The sequence below is a fragment of the Sapajus apella genome, unplaced genomic scaffold (genome assembly GCF_009761245.1).
Source record: "Sapajus apella isolate SASKATOON/1434 unplaced genomic scaffold, GSC_monkey_1.0 scaffold49, whole genome shotgun sequence".
Taxonomy (NCBI): Eukaryota; Metazoa; Chordata; class Mammalia; order Primates; family Cebidae; genus Sapajus; species Sapajus apella.
Genome location: NW_022436989.1, coordinates 14,176,955 through 14,197,166, shown reverse-complemented (window position 1 = coordinate 14,197,166; position 20,212 = coordinate 14,176,955). Strand labels below are relative to the sequence as shown.

The 20,212-nt window shown below is 40.2% G+C and overlaps 1 protein-coding gene across 5 annotated transcripts in view; it reads right to left on the bottom strand.

The window, feature by feature from the left end:
• The window catches only part of PCNX2 (pecanex 2), a 291,183-nt gene that overhangs the window by 119,000 nt on the left and 151,971 nt on the right, over positions 1 to 20,212 (bottom strand). For all 5 annotated transcript variants that reach the window (XM_032242324.1, XM_032242325.1, XM_032242328.1 and 2 more), the window contains one exon: positions 16,270 to 16,447. In XM_032242324.1, coding sequence (XP_032098215.1) covers positions 16,270 to 16,447 — 178 coding nt within the window. The remainder of the gene's footprint in view (positions 1 to 16,269; positions 16,448 to 20,212) is intronic.

Below are 20,212 nucleotides of genomic sequence, written 5' to 3'. Positions count from 1 at the left end.
ACCTGGTGGAAATGTAAAATAGTATAGCCACTCTGTCATTTTCCTTAGAAATTTAGCATGGAACTACCATACGGCAATGAAAAGTAATGAATTACTGATTTCTACAACAATGTGGATGAAGAATATCGTGTCAAAAAAATCTTAGAAAAGCGAGTAAAAAAGACAACCCCCCAAAGTTATATATTGTATGATTCCACGTACGTAACATTCTTAAAACATCATAATTATAGTTACAAACATGGTATGTATTAATTTAGGTATATCAACAATCAATTCAAATGTGAACGGTCTAAATACACAAATTAAGAAACAAAGTGTTAGAGTAGATTAAAAAAAAATAACCAACTAAAAAAAAGAAATTTAAAAATGCCTTCTTGTAAAAAATCAACCAACTACTGGCCATAAGTTTGGTACAAAGAAACTACTCTAAACATAAAGATTCAGAACAAACAGTCTTGGAACTAATATGTCAGAATAGCAAAGCTGCCCTATACTAAGTCAATAAACAAAAGTCAACTGCTTTCTCATATGCAAGCAAGGAACAATTGGAGTTTAAAATTTAAAAAATAAATACACCCTCTACAATGGTACCAAATAAGACAAAACATGTGTGTGTAAATATAACAAAATATGTACAATATCTATATGCAAAAACCTATAGAAATCTGATGAAAGAAACTGAAGACTAAATACATGGAATAGTATTTAATGGTCATAGATTGGAAGACTGAATATTGTTAAAACATTGATTCTTTAAAACTTGATCTACAAATCCGGCATAAACCCATTCAAAATCCTAATAAGACATTTTGCAAATCTAGAAATCTGATTCTAAAATCTGTCTGAAAGGCAAAACAACAACGAAAACAATAAACAAAAGCAGAATAGCCAACACAATACTGAAGAAGAAAAGAAAGTTGGAAAAACCACAGTATTTCAAAGCTCACTCTAAAATGGTAGTTATCAAGAGAGTTTGGTATTAGCAAAGTAGACACATATATTAATTGAACAAGCTCAAGAAATAGACCCGTGCTGGTACCATTCCTTCTAAAGCTATTCCAAATGATATAAAAAGAGGGAATCCTCCCTGACTCATTTTATGAGACCAACATCATCCTGATACCAAAATCTGGCAGAGACACAACTAAAAAATATCCACGATGAACAATGATGAGAAAATCCTCAATAAAATACTGGCAAACAGAATCCAACAGCACATCAAAAAGCTTATCCGTTATGATCAAGTAAGCTTCATCCCAGGGATGCAAGGTTGGTTCGTTATATGCAAATCTATAAATATAATCCATCACATAAACAGAACCAAAGACAAAAAACACATGATTATCTCAATAGATGCAGAGAAGGCCGTCAACAAAATTCAACAGCCTTTTATGCTGAAAACTCTCAATAAACTAGGTATTGATGGAACAGATCTCAAAATAAGAAGAGCTATTTATGACAAACCTACAGCCAATAACTTACTGAATGGGCAAAAACTGGAAACACTCCCTTCGAAAAATGGCACAAGACAAGGATGCCCTCTCTCACCACTCCTATTCAACATAGTATTGGAAGTCCTGGCCAGGGCAATCAGGCAAGAAAAAGAAATAAAGGGTATTCAATTAGGAAAAGAGGAAGTCAAATTGTCTCTATTTGCAGACAACATGATTGTATATATAAGATTCCATCATCACAGCCCCAAATCTCCTTAAGCTGATAAGCAACTTCAGCAAAGTCTCAGGATACAAAATCAATGTGCAGAAATCACAAGCATTCCTATCACCAATAACAGACAAACAGAGAGCCAAATCATGAGCGAACTGACATTCACAATTGCTACAATGATAATAAAATACCTAGGAATGCAACTAACAAAGGATGCAAAGGACCTCTTCAAGGAGAACTACAAACCACTGCTCAAGGAAATATGAGAGGACACAAACAGATGGAAGAATATTCCATGCTCATGGTTAGGAAGAATCAACATCATGAAAATGGCCATACTGCCTAAAGTAATTTATAGACTCAGTGCTACCCCCATCAAGCTACCACTGACTTTCTTCACAGAATTGGAAAAAAACACATTAAAGCCCACATAGCCAAGACAATCCTAAGCGAAAAAAACAAAGCTGGTGGCATCATGCTACCTGACTTCAAATTATACTACAGGGCTAGAAGAATCAACACAACATGGTACTGGTACCAAAACAGAGGTATACACCAATGGAACAGAACACAGACCTCAGAAGTAATGCCACACATCTACAACCATCTGATCTTTGACAAACCTGACAAAAACAAGCAACGGGGAAAGAATTCCCTATTTAATAAATGGTGTTGGGAAAACTGGCTAGCCATAGGCAGAAAGCTGAAATTGGATCCCTTTCTTACACCTTATACAAAAATTAACTCCAGGTGGATTAAAGATTTAAATATAAGATCAAACACCATAAAAACCCTAGAAGAAAACTTAGGCAATACCATTCAGGACATAGGCATAGGCAAGGACTTCATGACTAAAACACCAAAAGCAATGGCAACAAAAGCCAAAATAGACAAATGGGATCTAACTGAGCTTAAGATCTTCTACACAGCAAAAGAAATTATCATTAGAGTGAACCAGTAACCAACAGAATGGGACAAAACTTTTGTACTTTACCCACCTGACAAAGGGCTAAGAATCTATAAAGAACTTAAACAAATTTATAAGAAAAAAAACAAACAGCCCCATCAAAAAGTAGGCAAAGGATATGAACAGATACTTTTCAAAAGAAGACATTTATGCAGCCAACAAACATGAAAAAAAGCTCATCATCACTGGTCATTAGAGAAATGCAAATCAAAACCACAGTGAGATACCATCTGATGCCAGTTAGAATGGTGATTATTAAAAAATCAGGAGACAACAGATGCTGGAGAGGATGTGGAGAAATAGGAATGCTTTTACACTGCTGATGGGAGTGTAAATTAGTTCAACCATTGTGGAAGACAGTGTGGCAATTCCTCAAAGATCTAGAAATAGAAATACCATTTGACCCCACAATCCCATCACTGGGTATTTACTCAAAGGATTATAAAACATTCTATTATAAAGACACACATACATGTATGTTTATTGTGGTACTGTTTACAATAGCAAAGACTTGGAACCAAACCAAATGCCCATCAATGATAGACTGGATAAAGAAAATGTGGCACATATACACCACGGAATACTATGCAGCCATAAAAAAGGATGAGTTCATGTCCTTTGCAGGGACATGAATGAAGCTGGAAACCAACATTCTCAGCAAACTGACACAAGAACAGAAAACCAAACACCAAGTTCTCACTCACAAGTGGGTGTTGAACAATGAGAACACATGGACACAGGGAGGGGAACATCACACACCACGGCCTGTTGAGGGGTGGAGGGGCTAGGGGAGAGATAGCAGCGGGTGGGGGGATTGGGGAGGGATAACATTAGGAGTAATACCTAATATAGATGACAGGGGAATGGATGCAGCAAACCACCATGGCACGTGCATACCTATGTAAGAAACCTGCATGTTCTGCACATGTGCGCCAGAACTTAAAGTATAGAAAATAAATAATACACACACACACACACACACACACACACACACACACACACACACAAGAAAAATAGATCTGTATAAATATGGTTAACTTATTCTTGTTAAAGATATTTTTAAAAAGGCAATTCTATGGAGCAGAAGCTTCTAGAATCAATCCCCCACAGATACCAATGGGTGACTGCACATGCATATTGGACTTGCATGTGCAATTAATAGTTAACTAAACACAAACGGTGGAAGCTATGTTTCTCATTATTGGAATGGAAAGTTACAGTAAACAAGGGGAAAAGGCTGGAATGATCCATGTAGTAATGGACTAGATTTGGAAACATCAATTTAAACTCATGTTTAGTTTAATGTAGATACAAGTAGTTACATACAGACACATTTCTAGGTATGTGTATATACAGATCATATACACACATATATTTCCTTGCTCTTTCAGCTGAGAATGCCTAGATGCAATGACACCCCAGTATCAATAAGTACATCTAGTACCCAGGTCAATACTGTTCTCCAATAAAATAGAACAGGGCTTGGAGAAATGTCTTATTCTAGGACTGGGACAGGAAGTATGTGAGATGAGCCTAGAACATCCTGTAGTGATAGAGAGTTAGAAAATATACACACACACACATACACACACACACACACACACACACAGAGAGAGAGAGAGAGAGAGAGAGAGAGAGAGAGAGACAGAGAGAGAGAGAGAGACAGAGAGACACAGAAACATGAGATTCAGAAGCTGTCAACTGGAGAGCTCCAAGCAGCCAAAGTTGAAAAAATGGGGGCGACAAGTTAAATAAATATTAGATTATAAAACAAGTATAAAATAAATATCTGAGCCCATACTGATATAAACGAATAAATAAAGAGACAAATCTCCCACGCAGAAGAATTCAAGTAATTTAGGTACTTTCCCCCAAAGGAAGTGAAATATAACTTCCCATTCCTTCAATGTGGGCCATGCATAGTGCTTCCTTCCAAAGAGTAGAGCATGGAAAGGAGGACAAAAGCATAACTTGGCAGTGGAAAAACCTTATAAACAGCACTTAAGCCAGTTAGTCATGCTAAATATTAATGGCAATATGATAATTCATATTAACATTATAAATCTTTTTTTTTGAGACCAAGTTTTGCTATTGTTGCCCAGGTTAGAGTTCAATGGTGCAATCTCAGCTCACTGCAACCTCCGCCTCCCAGGTTCAAGCAATTCTTCAGCCTCAGCATCCCAAGTAGCTGAGGTTACAGGCATGTGCCACCATGCCTGGCTAATTTTTTGTATTTAGTAGAGATGGGGTTTCACCATGTTGGTCAGACCAGTCTCAAACTCCTGACCACAGGTGATCCACTCACCTCGGCCTCCCAAAATACTGGGATTACAGGTGTGCACCATCGCACCCAGCCATGAATCTTTGATATAATGTGATGAGAATGATACTTGACCTATGTAGTCTTCCTCCTCAAAACACATAACCCTAATATAAACACGAGGAAAACATCAGACAAATCCCAGTGGAGGGACAGTCTATAAAATACCTGATCAGTACTCCTCAAAACTGTCAAGTCATCACAAACATGCAAAACATGAGAAACTATCACAGCAAAGAAGAGCCCAAGGAAACAGGATAACTCAATGTCATGCAGTATTGTGAATGGGACCCTCCAACAGAGAAAGGACATTAGACAAAGCTCAGGATGTCTGAACAAAGTATAAACTTTAATAGTAACACACTATTTTGGCTCATTCATTATGACGAATGTACCATACAAATGTAAGGTATTAGTAACAGGGAAATAGGGTATGGGATATATCATAATTCTCTAGACTATCTTCATGTCTTTTCTGTAAATTTAAAATTAATACAAAATACATCTTTAAAACAATCTTCTTGTAATGTGAATGCAAATGAAAGAGAGTGGTATCTATCACAACTAAGTGGAATGCTTAATGACTTGATGAAGGCAAGTCCCTAAAGACACTGCTGTGGACCTAGATATGAATGACAAGTGAGTTGGGAAGAAAGAAAATGTGGACTACTTTCAGACTGTTTCATGAGTAACTAATGTCTCAATTTAAGTAGGAAAAGAAAAAAAACAGAAATGGAAACTGAACATCCTAGAAAATGTATCATGGGTATGGCTCACTGAAAAAGACCATATAGTCATTCTGTAGATTCTTTCTCAAACGAAGTCCTGGCTGGGTGCAGTGGTTTACACCTGTAATCCCAGAACTTTGGGAGGCCAAGGCAGGTGGATCATGAGGCCAAGAGATCAAGGCCATCCTGGTCAACATCGTGAAACCGCGTCTCTACTAAAAATACAAAAATTAGCTGGGAGTGGTGGCGTGTGCCTGTAGTCCCAGCTACTTGGGAGGCTGAGGCAGGAGAATCGCTTGAACCCAGGAGGTGGAGGTTGCAGTGAGCCGATATCCCGACACTGCACTTCAGTCTGATAACAGAGCAAGACTTCATCTCACACACACATACAAAAGGGAAGTCCTTGCTCTCTATCAGAACACTGGTAATGGAAGTTAATGTGTAAGTTTTTAAGTTATTATAATTAAGATAAGTATAGAGGTATCATTTAGTATTTCTTGCTTAATTTTTTTTGATTAACCAACCAACCACCTGCCAGATCTAGTTGAAGATAAAGCTTCTACTGCACTGGTTCTTCTCCTCATTCTTGTCCTTGTTTTCTGTTTCATTATTTCTTTGTCATCTATGCTTTCAAATGACAACCAAGCGGCTGATATGTAATCCAGACTAATTTTCCATAGGAAGTTGTAGACAATTTAAGTTTTATCAGAGCGGATGTACATTCTTAAGGATAGGACGCCATAGGGTAGGAAGATCACTAGGCCTTCTGGATTGATGTTATTATGGGGGTTAGTCTTATCCAGCAGAGGGCAAACTGTGAAATGACCTTACTGACAATTCCAGAATTATGAAAAAGATCAATAAATCTGACAAGTCCATTCTTCAGCCCAGTGAGGGAAAATGAGCTAAAAATAAACTGAAAATGGAGCATGAGTCAAAACTATCTCAGCAAAAAGATAATGTAGGGATGCTATGACCATCACCTTATTTCAGGATAATGAGAATTAGTCAGTCCACATACTGACCCTGTGAAGGAGGTGGGTGCAGATGTTACCATCCAGAAACCTGGAGGAAGCAGAGGGAAACACGCTAAGATTAATGACACCAGAGAAAATAACATTTGTTGTTCGTGGTTCTCCTGGCTGGGAATGCCTAAGGACCCAATTCTTGTACTAAAAGTGTCAATGCTTGCATTTTAAATGTAGAGATGGCATCATTAAGTCGTTAAGTGTACATTACAGACTAGTCTTTGCATTGCACATATTTAGCATGTTTATTACTGCAAGGGCAGTGGACTAAATCCTTCGCAGGTAACAAAAACATCATGTTTAATACCATTCACCTCTTCTGGACCAATAAAGAATCAACAGCCTTTGCTATTGTAAACAGTGCTGCAATGAACATTCGTGTGCACGTGTCCTTACAGTAGAACGATTTATAATCCTTTGGATATATAACCAGTAACGGGATTGCTGGGTCAAATGGAATTTCTATTTCCATGTTCTCACTCATAGGCGGGTGTTGAACAATGAGAACACATGGACCCAGGGAGGGGAGCACTACACACTGGGGTCTGTTGGGGGGAAATAGGGGAGGGACAGTGGGGGGTGGGGAGTTGGGGAGATATAGCAAGGGGAGAGGTGCCAGAAGTAGGTGATGGGGAGGAAGGCAGCAAATCACACTGCCATGTGTGTACCTATGCAACAATCTTGCATGTTCTTCACATGTACCCCAAAACCTAAAATGTAATAAAATAAATAATAAAAAAAAAGAATCAGCCCTAAAGTGGTTGCAATTGTAGAGTTTTCCCTTAAAGACAGCCTCAGTGAAAAGCACATTACAAAGTTCTCCCAAATACCCACATTTAAATACACTGACCTGTGATCAATGAATAGACTTTGTCATTTACAAATAGGTATTGAGAGTTCACCCAACCAAGGACACTAAAGAAAGCACAGAGGATACAAGAAGGAAGTAAGTCAGGCAGCAAACCGCCAGACCTTGGAGAACTCACTCTAACAGTGCCAGAACCACTGTGCTGTCAGCCTTACCAGTGGCTTTTCTGTTGCCAAATCTAGTAGTGGCATTTCTGTGTTGGGCTTTGATCTCTGTGAAGACTCTGACATTGCTGACTATTCCTTCTTTCTTAAAACTGTTTTCTTTCTTGCTTCCTATTATACTGTACTTAATTTTGTTTCATGGGTCACTTCTCAATCTTTCCTTACATATTCCTTCTTCCACCTGTTTCTTAAATGCTGGTCATCCTTGTTGGCAGCAGTATGTGTTTTGGAACGACCCTCTATTGAGACCCTTTCAAGAGCATCCTCTTGACCCAGCAAGTCCAATCCCAGGAGTCTACGCTTCTAAAACACTCACATGCACCCGCATGTTAAACATGACCTTCTGTGTAGTCCAATGCAGTGGCTACCTGCCACTTCCGTCTGCTTCCCCTGACTACCATCCCTCCGGTTTGGTTAAAATTCCAGAGGACGTCCAGGATTCATCAGCTAGGGAACCCATATCCCTCCTGCCTTTGTACCTGGCTTAAGAATGAACGTGTGGCTCAAAAAGTCAATGAGATTTCTCCTTCACCCCAGGACTTTGGCTGAAACTATCAAGAAAGATACTTTCTTTTGGGGGAGGATAATTAGTTATAAGAATGCTATAAATATAGAACTGCTAGTGACCATAATTATCACCATGGAGAGAGAGCCAATCTAACTATGAAGTCTACAGATGGGAGAGAAGGAGAAATTAAAAACAGAACTTCAATGGTATCACTAATGCTTTTGGGTTATTCAACCAGTTATGTAAACTGTTCAATTCTGTTTTGTCATTAGGCCAGTTTCATTTGGGTTTCTGTGGTTTGTGACCCAAGAAGTCCCAACTACCACAGAAAAGCTCGGAAACAAACTAAGTGCCTGTTAATAATGGAATAACTCATCAAATTATGGTACATGCTATAGTATTCTGTGCAGGAGTCAAAAGGAAGAGGCAACATAGTATGTACTGTCATGGAAAAGTCTTCTAAGACATATTTTAAGCAAAAAATGGAGATAAAAGGCATGTAAAGAATGAACCTACTGAAATTTTAAATTTGTGTGAATGTGTGTGTGTGTAAAAATACCAGAGGACTGGAAAGATTTATTCCAAAATAGTTACAATAGTTATCCATAGGAAGAGGTTGGGGTTAAGGAGAAAGAGGTATGTATAAGAACAGACTTTCTTTGTATTTTCCATTGCTTTTCTAAATTTATCATGATAAGAATATATTTAGGTATTAAATAAATTTTAAAAAGTATAATAAAATAATAAAAATCCTGTTTTCCAGGTTTTTATTTTTGACCTTTATCACTCTCATTCCACAATCTAATACATCAAAGCTAACATCCTTTTCCCAAAAATGTCTTTCTCTTTTTTATTGTTCCCTAATCCAGTTAATGATACCCCCTTTCATCTAGTCACTGAAGAACACTGAGAGCTCTCCCAGAGGTGGTTTTCACCCTCAGTGCACTGTCCCCCGTATCTGCATGGTCACTAAACGTCATCAATTCTCTCTCTTAAATGCCTCCTGAATTTGTTCCCTTCTTCCCCTCACTTCTGCCACCTCGGTTCAAGCTCTCATGAGTTGCCTGGATGATTGCAACAATTTCCTATTCAGGTCCAAGACTGCATGCCTTCTCATTGTTTATTTACTTCCAAAAGAGACATTTCTAAAATGCAATTCTGATCTGTTACTCCTCTGCTTAACATCCGTCAGCTTATGTAGCAATGAAGTCTAAACTCTCGTGGTTTTCCTGTTTGGGAATGCCTAAGGAGATTTTCTAGCATGCTGGGTCCTTTGAGATCCATCTCACAGACACCTCCAGGTTCATCGCTCACTTTCCCAACCACCCACTGTCCTTTCCAGGTTTTCACACTTCCCAAATATCTCAGGGTTTCTGGAATGTGCCAACTCCGCTCTTGCTTCTGTGCCTTTACACATGCAGTTTCCTCTGCGTAACTGACTTTTCCTTCTTTGCCTGACTTACTCATTCTTCCTCAAAGCTTAAGGTGAGCATTGTTTTTAATTCTCTCAGGTTAGACTGGGCACTAGTTTTATGCGCACTTCTGAAATTCTACTACCATTACCTCCCTTATTCTTTCCTGTAATTATCTTTTTACTTGTCTGCTTCTTTTTCCAAACTCTCCAGGCAGGGAAGGCAGCATCACAAAATACAGACGCAGGGCCAGGCTGCCTGGCTTTGAATCCTGCCCTACCATTTTATAGTTAGGAGACTTTCTGGCAATTCACTTAATTTCTGTGCCTCAGTTTCCTCATCTATAAAATGAGATGTATCTACCTACAAAGCTGTTGTGAAGATTACGTATGTTATTATGTACAAAGTGTTCAGAATAGTTCCTGGCTCACAGAAAGTACCAAACAAAGATGTGGTATCGTTTGTATTACTAATAACCTTTGTATAATACCCAGTGCAATGCCTGGCAGGCACCCAATAAGTGCTCAATGAATGAACAATCGCTTTTTTGAACAAAGTATTTTGAACAAGTACTTCTGTATAAGTATGTATTTTTTTAAAAGTGGCTCTATTTTAATCCAAGACTTTCTGCTTGTACTCACAAAATAAGGAAAATGCCATTTAGAAACTTCAGTTTCATATAACTTGAACATCTAATGTGGTTGACAAAGCCACACATCATGGTTCTGGTGTGACTATTCATAGAGCTTTCTCATAAATACAACCTCATGCATTAATTTTGATCTCCTAAGTGGCGAAAGCGTTATGCCCCATGTTGAACTAATGGCCTGTAGAATTTTATGTTTAATGTGTTCTGGAAATGCTGGCAGAATGATCTTATGGCAGAATTTTCTCAAGCCCTGCTTCTACATCCTCTAACGACCCAAAGTTACCATGATTTTAAAAACATTTTTTCTTTTTGAGACCGAGTCTCACTCTGTCACCCAGGCTGGAGTACGATGGGGTGAACTCGGCTCACTGCAACCTCGCCTCCTAGGTTCAAGTGATTCTTCTGCCTCAGCCTCCCGAGTAGCTGGGATTACAGGCATGTGCCACCATGCTCAGCTAATTTTTGTTTTTTCAGTAAAGTCAGGGTTTCACCATGTTGACCAGGCTGGTCTTGAACTCCCGACCTCAGGTGATCCACCCATCTCAGCCTCCCAAAGTGCTGGGATTACAGGCATGAGCCACCGTGCCCAGACCAACAATGTTGTTTTGTTTGTTTGTTTGTTTGTTTTGAGACAGAGTCTCACTTCTGTTGCCCAGGCTAGAGTGCAGTGGCATGATCTTGAATCACTATAAGCTCTGCCTCCTGGGTTCAAGCAATTCTCTGCCTCAACCTCCCGAGTAGCTGGGATTACTGGTGCCCACTACCACGCTTGGCTAATTTTTTGTATTTTTAGTAGAGATGGGCTTTCACAGTCTTGGCTAGGCTGGTCTTGAACTCCTGACTTCATGATTCACTCAGCTTGGCCTCCCAAAGTGCTGGGATTACAGGCATGAGCCACCGCGCCCGGCCAACAGTGGTTTTTAAGAACATTTTCAGGGCCAATGGGAGGGCAGGAAAGAGGCTTTGCCATCTTTGCTCCTGAACCAATCAATATTCCTTGCAACTAAATATCCTCATCTGCATGTTTTACTGTCCCCTAGAGACTGAGACATACCAGAAATGTCACCAATGAATAACAAAGGTTCTTAAAAGAAAAGAATGACTGAAGAAGCAAGACAAAGAGAGGGAAGGGATTGAGGAAATGAAGGAGTGGGGAAAAAGGATGTGTAGTTGGAGGGTCATATGACTCAGGAAGGGACATACAGGGGCCCTTCTTTCTCACTGTCCTCCTACCCACCCCCCACCCCCAAACCCACTCACATATCTACACACATGCAAGCCCAGGGCAACATTCACTAGGTGTCCCACCCACCCTGTAATACATGAGCTGTATTTAATTTGTCCTAGTGGATTCCGGCCTTGGAACTCAATATTTCCTTTTTTTTTTTTTTTTTAAACCAGGTCTGGCAGACTGAAGAGACTAGGCAATATTCAACCTCCAGACCTCAGGGGCATTGGGGGATTTGGGGGTTTAGGGACGTGGAGAATATCATGCGGGCAGGGCCTGGGCCCTCTGGAAGCCATCTGCTTCCTTCCGTGGCCTCCTGGAGCTTTGATCTTACTCTCCCACTCATCACTTCTCTCCTCCCTTTCTACTCATAAAGCTCGAAGGATTAGAGGCAACTGACTCAAAATAATACCGTGTCCTATATTTGTACAGCTCCTTTCTTCCAAGGAAACTGAGTGCCCGACCAAATGTTGCTTCCTTAACCTCATGGCCCTTCTGTAAGGGGGGCTGCCAGGCTAACAGTGCTTCTCTATTTAGTAAAACAGGAGCAATACTGAGGGAGGGCTGGGGGACACCTGCAGTGGTCAGATGACAGGCCCTGTTATAAGCAGGATGTGCATGAGTCTAGTGGACAAGTAACATTTCACGCTGTGCAAGGAATCGCCCCAGAGAGCAGGATTGCCTGTAAGCACAACAGTGGAGGTTTCTAGAAAGCCCTTAGGAAATACATTCAAAGATAATTTTTTTTTGAAAACGATATATTAAAATGAGCAGAATGAAAAGGAACTATCACTTAGGACTTTCAGGCAGAATCTTTATAGGAGACCTCAACTGTGAACTTCTCCTTGATAAGATCATCTTCTGTCACTAATATCTACTGGCTTTTTTCCAGGAAAATCACAAACGCTGTCTCTTTCTTTCACTATATTCTTTTTTATCAGACAATAAGATCATGCTTCTCATTCCAGAAAACTCATTGTCACCAGCTCTCTAAAGCTAAGGAGTGATCAGGCATTCACAGGAGGTGAGATGGACCAGGACTCAGAATCCCCACTTTCCAACTTGCCGCCTATTTTCCTAGCTTTTCTCTCATTCATTTTTCTTTATTTCCTTTGACACTTAGCTATTATCCCAGCCTAAGAGTGGATTATTCAAATAGTATGCGCTAATGCTCCCCCAATTAGAGAAGATAAGAAAGCTGCTACTCTGGTTCTATCTGAAATTATTCATATTTTAATGGGTGCTTCAGAAAGATGATGGCAAAGTGAAAGTCAAATGCCTGCACAACTAAGTTTTTGTGGATTTTTTTAGATCATGTTCTTTTTATTTTTATTTTTTTGAGATGGAGCCTTGCTTTGTTGCCCAGGCTGGAGTGCAGTGGCGAGATCTCCAGAATTTTGGCTCACTGCAACCTCCGCCTTCCAGCTTCAAGCAATTCTCCTGCCTCAGCCTCCTGAGTAGCTGGGATTACAAGTGCCCACCACTATGCCTGGCTAATCTTTTTTTTTGTATTTTTAGTAAAGATGGGGTTTTATTAGTTGGTTAGGCTGGTCTCAAACTCCTGACCTCAGGTTTGTGTCTGCCTTGGCCTCTCAAAGTGCTGGGATTATAGGCGTGAGCCACCGTGCCTGGCCTAGATCATGTTCTTGTCAGGTTCCACCCACCCCATTCTGCACAGGATGTCACTGAGTGTCTGCATGGACTAGAAGGATGACCAACAGCCATGCTTACTACCTTTCTCTGCTCCTTGAAAGCCCCTTTGGTGAGATTCCCACATATTTTTGTCAATAGACTAAATGCTGTCAGAATGCAGAAAGGTGGCCTGTGCTTCCATAAATGAAAGCCACTTTTCTTACTACAGATAATGAATCATTTAGAACCACACTCTAGGACTCTCATGGAAAGAAACCTCACTCCTCTTCTGTTCACCTGGGGCCACCCACTAATACAAGATGATACGAAACTGACAGGTCGGTGTGGAAAAGTGGCCACATCCCTTCACAAACAGCAGTGTGTAATTTCTCTTTTTCTACTTACAGCTTTAAAAACATGACCTTTTATTGGAGAGTATGTTCTACTTAACTGTTTTCAGTTATACTGACAAATCGTCTCAAATGATTTTGCATTATTATTTTCCACATGACAGGAAACTGAGAAATATAAACACCATCATGTCAAAATGTAAATAATGCCAGGGTCAGGAACATCAGGAGTTGAACTCCTTCTGGCACATTTTATATCTTTTTTTTTTTTTTTAATTTGAGACAGGGTTTCATTCCTGTCACCCAAGCTGGAGTGCAGTGGCGCGATCTCAGCTCACTGCAATCTCCACCTCCTCAGTTCAAACAATTCTCCTGCCTCAGCCTCGCGAGTAGCTGGGAATACAGGCACCTGCCACCTAGATTGGCTAATCTGAGTATTTTTTGTAGAGATTGGGTTTCCCCATGTTTCCCAGGCTGATCTCGAGCTCCTGAGCTCAAGTAATCCATCCACCTCAGCCTCCCAAAGGGCTGGGATTACAGGTGTGAGCCACTGCGCTGGGCCACAGTTTAGGTCTGATGATAAACTCTTACCCCTGCAAACTGAAATAATTTCTAGTAACTTCACAAACAGTTTAAAGATTATAGGATATAATTCTACATTTATTATGTGAGATAACAGAAATTTACATGTAATGAAGAAAAAGAGCTTATGGAAGCCTGTAATTTGAACAGTAAGAAAAATGGGACAAGTTAATCAGAAAAAACAGAACTCACACAAACAAGAAACAAATGTTTGACCAAGGCCAGGGTCTAGAAGAAAATACAGAAATTGGGGTAGGCTGCAGCAGTCATAGTGAGAAACCAATGGAAGATGACATAAGAGAGACATGGGTGACTGAAAATTAGTGCCCAATTGGAGTTATAAGCGGAAACTTGTGGCCAGGCACAGTGGCTCATGCCTGTAATCCCAACACTTTGGGAGACCAAGGTAGGAGAATCACTTGAGGGCAGGAGTTGGAGACAAGCTTGGACAACATAGGAAGACCCTACCTTTACAAAAAGTTTTTACAAAATTAGTCAGATGGTGGTAGTGCATGACTATGGTCCTCACTACTCAGGAGGCTGAGGCAGGAGGATCACTTGAGGCCAGGAGTTGGAGGCTGCAGTGAGCAATAATTGTGCCACTGCGTGCCAGCCTGTGAGTAGCACTGTGTTTGTGAAGAAGTGAGACTCTGTCTCCAAAATTTAAAAAAAAAAAAAGAAACTCACATGCAATATGAGGTGGTGGTAATTACTTATGGGGCTTCTTTAGTAGAGTACAAGAGTTTTTTTATTTTTGTTACCTAAGAGGATCCAAGAAAAAGGCAGTAGAAGGAAAAGGTAAGTAACTGAAATAAAATAAAGATTAACAGTACTGACTCAGAGGTGGAAAAAATTTAATTTAAAATTTAGAAAACTTTAAAATTTTAAAAATTGTTAACTAAAAGGGGAAAGATGTTGCTGAAGTCAGTCTCAAGAAGAAACCCTATGGCTGCTGTATTCAACTGGGGCTGTGAGTGTGAACACCATGTGAAAGAAGTTGTATCATCACTGAGTTTATTCACCAAGAGCTCTTCCAAATTTCTATTTCTGCTTATAAACCTGGGTTTCATTACAGTGATCAGACTAGTAATGGTCATGGAAGAACTCCCAAGTATTCAGAGGATTTTATTTCCCTCATACTAACTAAACATTAGATACCAGCCCCATATATTTCCTGAATTATAAGTAAAATTTCTCATTGCCCACATATAAATTTGCTTAATAGATGAAATCCTGACTTGAGACAAGCTAAAGTGTTGGAAATACTCCGAGACGCTGCTCTTGGGTACCTGGTCTTAAAATTTACGTCAAGAGGCAAAAAGAAAAGAAAGAAAAGAGAAGGAAGAAGGCAAGAAGGCAAGAAGGCAGGAAGGCAGGAAGGCAGACAGGCAGGCAGGCAGGCAGGTAGGCAGGTAGGAAGGAAGGAAAGAAGGGAGGGAAACGGGGAGGGAGACGGGGAGGAAGGAACCAGCAAACTTGGTTACTAATCTTTAATTCATAGCATTTTAAGATCCAGAGAAGTTGTGTGTGTGTGTGTGTGTGTGTGTTGTTTTGGTTTTTTGGTTATTTGTTTTTTTTGTTTTTTTTTTTGAGACAGAGTCTCGCTCTGTCTCCCAGGCTGGAGCGCAGTGGCGTGATCTCAGCTCACTGCAACTTCTGCCTGCCAGGTTCAAGCAATTCTCCTGCCTCAGCCTTCTGAGTAGCTGGGATTACAGGCACCCACCACAACGTCCAGCTAATTTTTGTATTTTTAGTAGAGGCAGAGTTTCATCATGTTGGCCAGGCTGGTGGTCTCGAACTCCTGACCTCAGGTGATCCACCCACCTTGGCCTCCCAAAGTGGTGGAATTACATGTGTGAGCCACCGTGCCTGGCCTAAGATCTAGAGAAGTTTTATAATCAGATTGTTAACAGAGAAAAAGGTAATACAATTTAAAGTCACACTATTGGCTAATTCATTTTAATTAGTGATTTTTAGCAAATAAAACGGCATACTTACATTCCATGGGCAATTTTCTCCAAAGGGCAGCAAGAGTTTAACAGACATGTATAATTCAATTTCATTTTCTCCCATAATTTTTAATAAAGAATAAGTTTTAAACTCAGAATATGTGATGAGAACTGTCCCCTTTAAAATGTTAAAGTGAAGAAAATAGCTAATTCACTTGCCTTGCTAAATAAAATGGACACCATGAAGAAATCCAGTAAGAAGCTCTCTGAAATATCTTTGTAGTCAAAGTGGAAAAAGATGACAGTGAAGCTCAAGTTAATAAACTGGTAACTTGGGTTGCAGAATGAAGTCCGTAATAGCTTCATGCCAGCAGTGATCATCAGAAAGATGTCCCAGCTGTGGGAAAAAAAGAAAAGACCCAATCAATGACAGTTTGCACACTGCTAGGTGTCATTTGCCAACATTTCTCCAATATTGATGGTGCATTATGCATTTTACAGGCACAAAAAGCCAGTCTAGGAGTCCCCGTTATGGTCTGCATTTTAAAGAGGTATAAAGTGAGTCTCAGGGAGTTTGAGAAACTTGTCTAAGGTCTCACAGGGGCAGAACAAAAATGAAAAGTCAGTCCTGAGTGACTCTCAAGAACATTGTCTTTGCCATTACAACAGACATTTTCTTTCCATCACATGCTCTTCAAAGTCCCCATGTTCTCCAGCAAGGGCACAGAGCTCCTTTTGAGCTTATCCGAACTCACCACTGCAGTGATAATGGACATTTCCCAGATAGTCTAATGCCAAATGAGAAAACAGGCAACATCCTGCTCCTGCTAGAGTCAGCTCGGTGTATGCCTCTTCGTGAGAAAAGAATCCAATTGGAACAGTGACATAACAACAGGTATGAAATTCCGAATAGAGACAAAATCCAGTATCTTCATAAAGCCTTTTCTATTTCTACATATTAATTTCTAACATTTCTCAGCACATTTGTCATCCTAGTGAGCATAAGTTTTTCTCTCTCTCCTTTTTTGTTGGTTACAATTATATCATCATTTTCTTTTTCTCCATGGAATGGGCCTTTTCAGTTAAGGAGCTCAGCAAAGCAAGCAAAGGAATACTCTTCTAGGACTTTGCTTTGAGGACTGCAGTCCTAAGTTAGATTATTATTATTTACCCACGTAGGGAGTATGTGTCATGTGTATAATTCTCCAGATGATAAGGTCAACAATGAACAATCTATCTTGAGATTGGAGTGCAAATGATCACATCCCATTGTAGCCCAAGAGAGCAGGCAAGTGCCTTCCTGAAGGGCCTGGCTTTCTGAAGAAAGGCACTGCGATTTAACCAAATTCCTCTCCAGTTCTAACATGCTATTATATTTAGCAACTGCAAGACAGAGCTGGGAACATTTCTAGAAAATGGTTGCACTTGTAAGAGAGATTTTCTTTCCCTGGCTAAGGATAGAAAACTGGGGCCATGCCTCAATTTCCCTCAACCTAGAAGAATCTTGGACTCAGGGCCCTCATCAGCATTGTGAATATCTTATCCCAGAATGAGGTTATTTAAGGAATACAAAATTGTCATTTTTATCATTAAAAAAAAAGTTGGAAATTCCATATTCCTCAATCTGCTGTTTTTTTAATGCCTTCAGACCTAGGAGTGTGATTGTTTCCACCTTGCCTCAGAATGTGTGAGGTGAGGTTTGCCCAAGGCCTTGTACAACAGGTTTGGATTTGGCTTCTGAGAAAAACCAGCAGTTGATTACATGCATACTTCAGATGGAGAAGTTTTTCTTCAGCCTCAACCCAGGGCCCTCGGTGTTCCTGAAGCAAGGTTGAACACTGCTCCATAACTGGCGTTCCTTTTCCAGTTCACAACTAATGCCCAGGATGAAAATGCAGTATGAAAATATGACTTCAGGGCCAGCTGCCTTTGCCAACAACCCAAGGCACAAAAATCCCTGTGGGACAGCCAAAGCCCTATGGAGAAACCCCAATGATAAGGTGTCGTAAGACTTAGAGATATTTTGGTTTTCAAGAGAGACTGTTGATTTTCTGGGTTATTCAGGCAAAATCTAGATGAGAAGCAAATCTAACTTTCTGTTTTCTGTGACCAAGGTTCAATGGACTGCATCCATTTTATGTTTAGTAGGGATGACTGGTTAAAACTACGGGAATTCTCAAGGACTCATGTTCATGGCTTTTGTAACACTGCAATAGTAATGGCTATCATTAATGGCTCATAAATCATCGAATACAGCAGGTCCTCAAATAACTTGCTTCACTCAGTGTTGTTTCAGTATAACACTGATGAGAAAAAAATGGATTCTGGCATCCCAGCACTTTGGAAGGCTGAGGCAGGTGAAGCACCTGAGGTCAGGAGTTCGAAACCTGACCAACATAGAAAAATGCCATCTCTACTAAAAATACAACATTAGCTAGGCGTGGTAGTGCATGTCTGCAATCCCAGCTACTCGGGAGGCTGAGGCAGGAGAATCGCTTGAACCTGAGAGGCAGAGGTTGCAGTGAGATCGCGCCGTTGTACTCCAGCCTGGGCAACAAGAGCAAAACTTCATCTCAAAAGAAAAAAAATTGGATTCCTAGCCAGGACCCCACTGTAGGTGTGTAGTTTGTACATTCTCCTCATGTCTGTGTGGGTTCTTCTCTGAGTTCTCTGGTTTCCTCATACATCCCAAAGGTGTGCATAGTAGGTGCACTGGCATGCTGACATAGTCCCAGTGTGAGTGAGTGTGGGCGTGGGTGTGTGTGTTCTGTGATGGGAAGTGTCCTGTCCAGCATGGGTTCCCACCGGGCACCCTGAGCTGCCCGGACAGGTTCTAGCTACCAGATACACTGAACTGAAATATTTGTTTACATAATTATCTTACTTCTTTGCATTAATCTTTCCTAAATATATGTATAATTCAAATTTATTTCAATGTTTAATATTAGAAGTGTTTTGGTCTTTATTTAGAAGTGTGGTGATGTTTTTGTGACCAGAAATATGCTATGGAACTTAGCTCTTGTTTCTATCAATTAGCCTATAATAAAACTTGTTTTATTTGGTTTTGTATTGGTTACGATTAAAGTCACAGTTTTCAATCACTTATCCAGGATGTTACATGAAGACATACTGTACTCAGCTGAAGGTTTTATAAAGGCTGAGGTAGTAATTGGTGAACAATGGCCTGGAACAGATGAAGAGCATCCACTTAGATCAGGCTGAGATAGAGAAACACCTAACAAGTTACCCCAGTTCACAGACACATTCATTTACCAAGCCCTTACGTGGTTGTCCATCTGTTCATTCATCTAACACTTTCTAGTGGTTTGTTATTGAAAAGTTGAGTAAGAAACAGTGCCTTCTGTTGAAGAGTTCACTCTGTGACTATTTAATACAATGGTTCTTAAAAATCGGAGGGAGGGGCTAGGCTTCTCTAGTTTAGAAAAGGTCTCAAAGTGATACTGATATAGGGTTTCCTGCTATGCTGTTTGAAAACAGTTGGTCTAGTAGCGTGCCTGAAACCTTGAAAACTGTTTTGTTTTTAATTCTACAGATGCATCAGGAATAGAAAGGAATTCCCAGGTTTGGGCTCTGAGCAAAACAACTGCTGATGTTATCATCTGGGAGTTGAGGATATTCAGAGCTATGTAGGTAAGGTGCACCTTTCTGACTTCAGTGTCCGGAAAAAAATTATAGGGGATAGAGAATAATATTACTTCCAAATGAACCCTCTCTTAATTGTTTATTTGACTCTTCTGGAGTTCGACCTTGCTATCTGTTTTCTCTAACATCTTGGCCTCAACCCCATAGCCTTAGTTCAAGGTCCTTTTCCTGCAGTTGAGTAGGGAAAACTTTAAATCCTTTAGCTGGATTTCCCAGAGTGCCACTGGTACCTTCTTTGCTACTCTGGCTTTGAATGTGTGTCTCCATTCGAGAAACTGAGGCTCTGCCTTGTTCTGGCAGGGGGAGTCACAGGATCAACCAGGACGATACCATACTGGGATTCCCTGCCCTAGGGAAGCACACAGTGTTCTAAATTCTGGTCATCTCCTACACCGGGTCCCACCTAAACTGTATAAAGAGTCTGAAGTCCAATCATCTGCCTTTTTTTTTTCCAATCCAGTGAGACTAATTCTCATCCCTGGATTTGAAGTCTAGAATT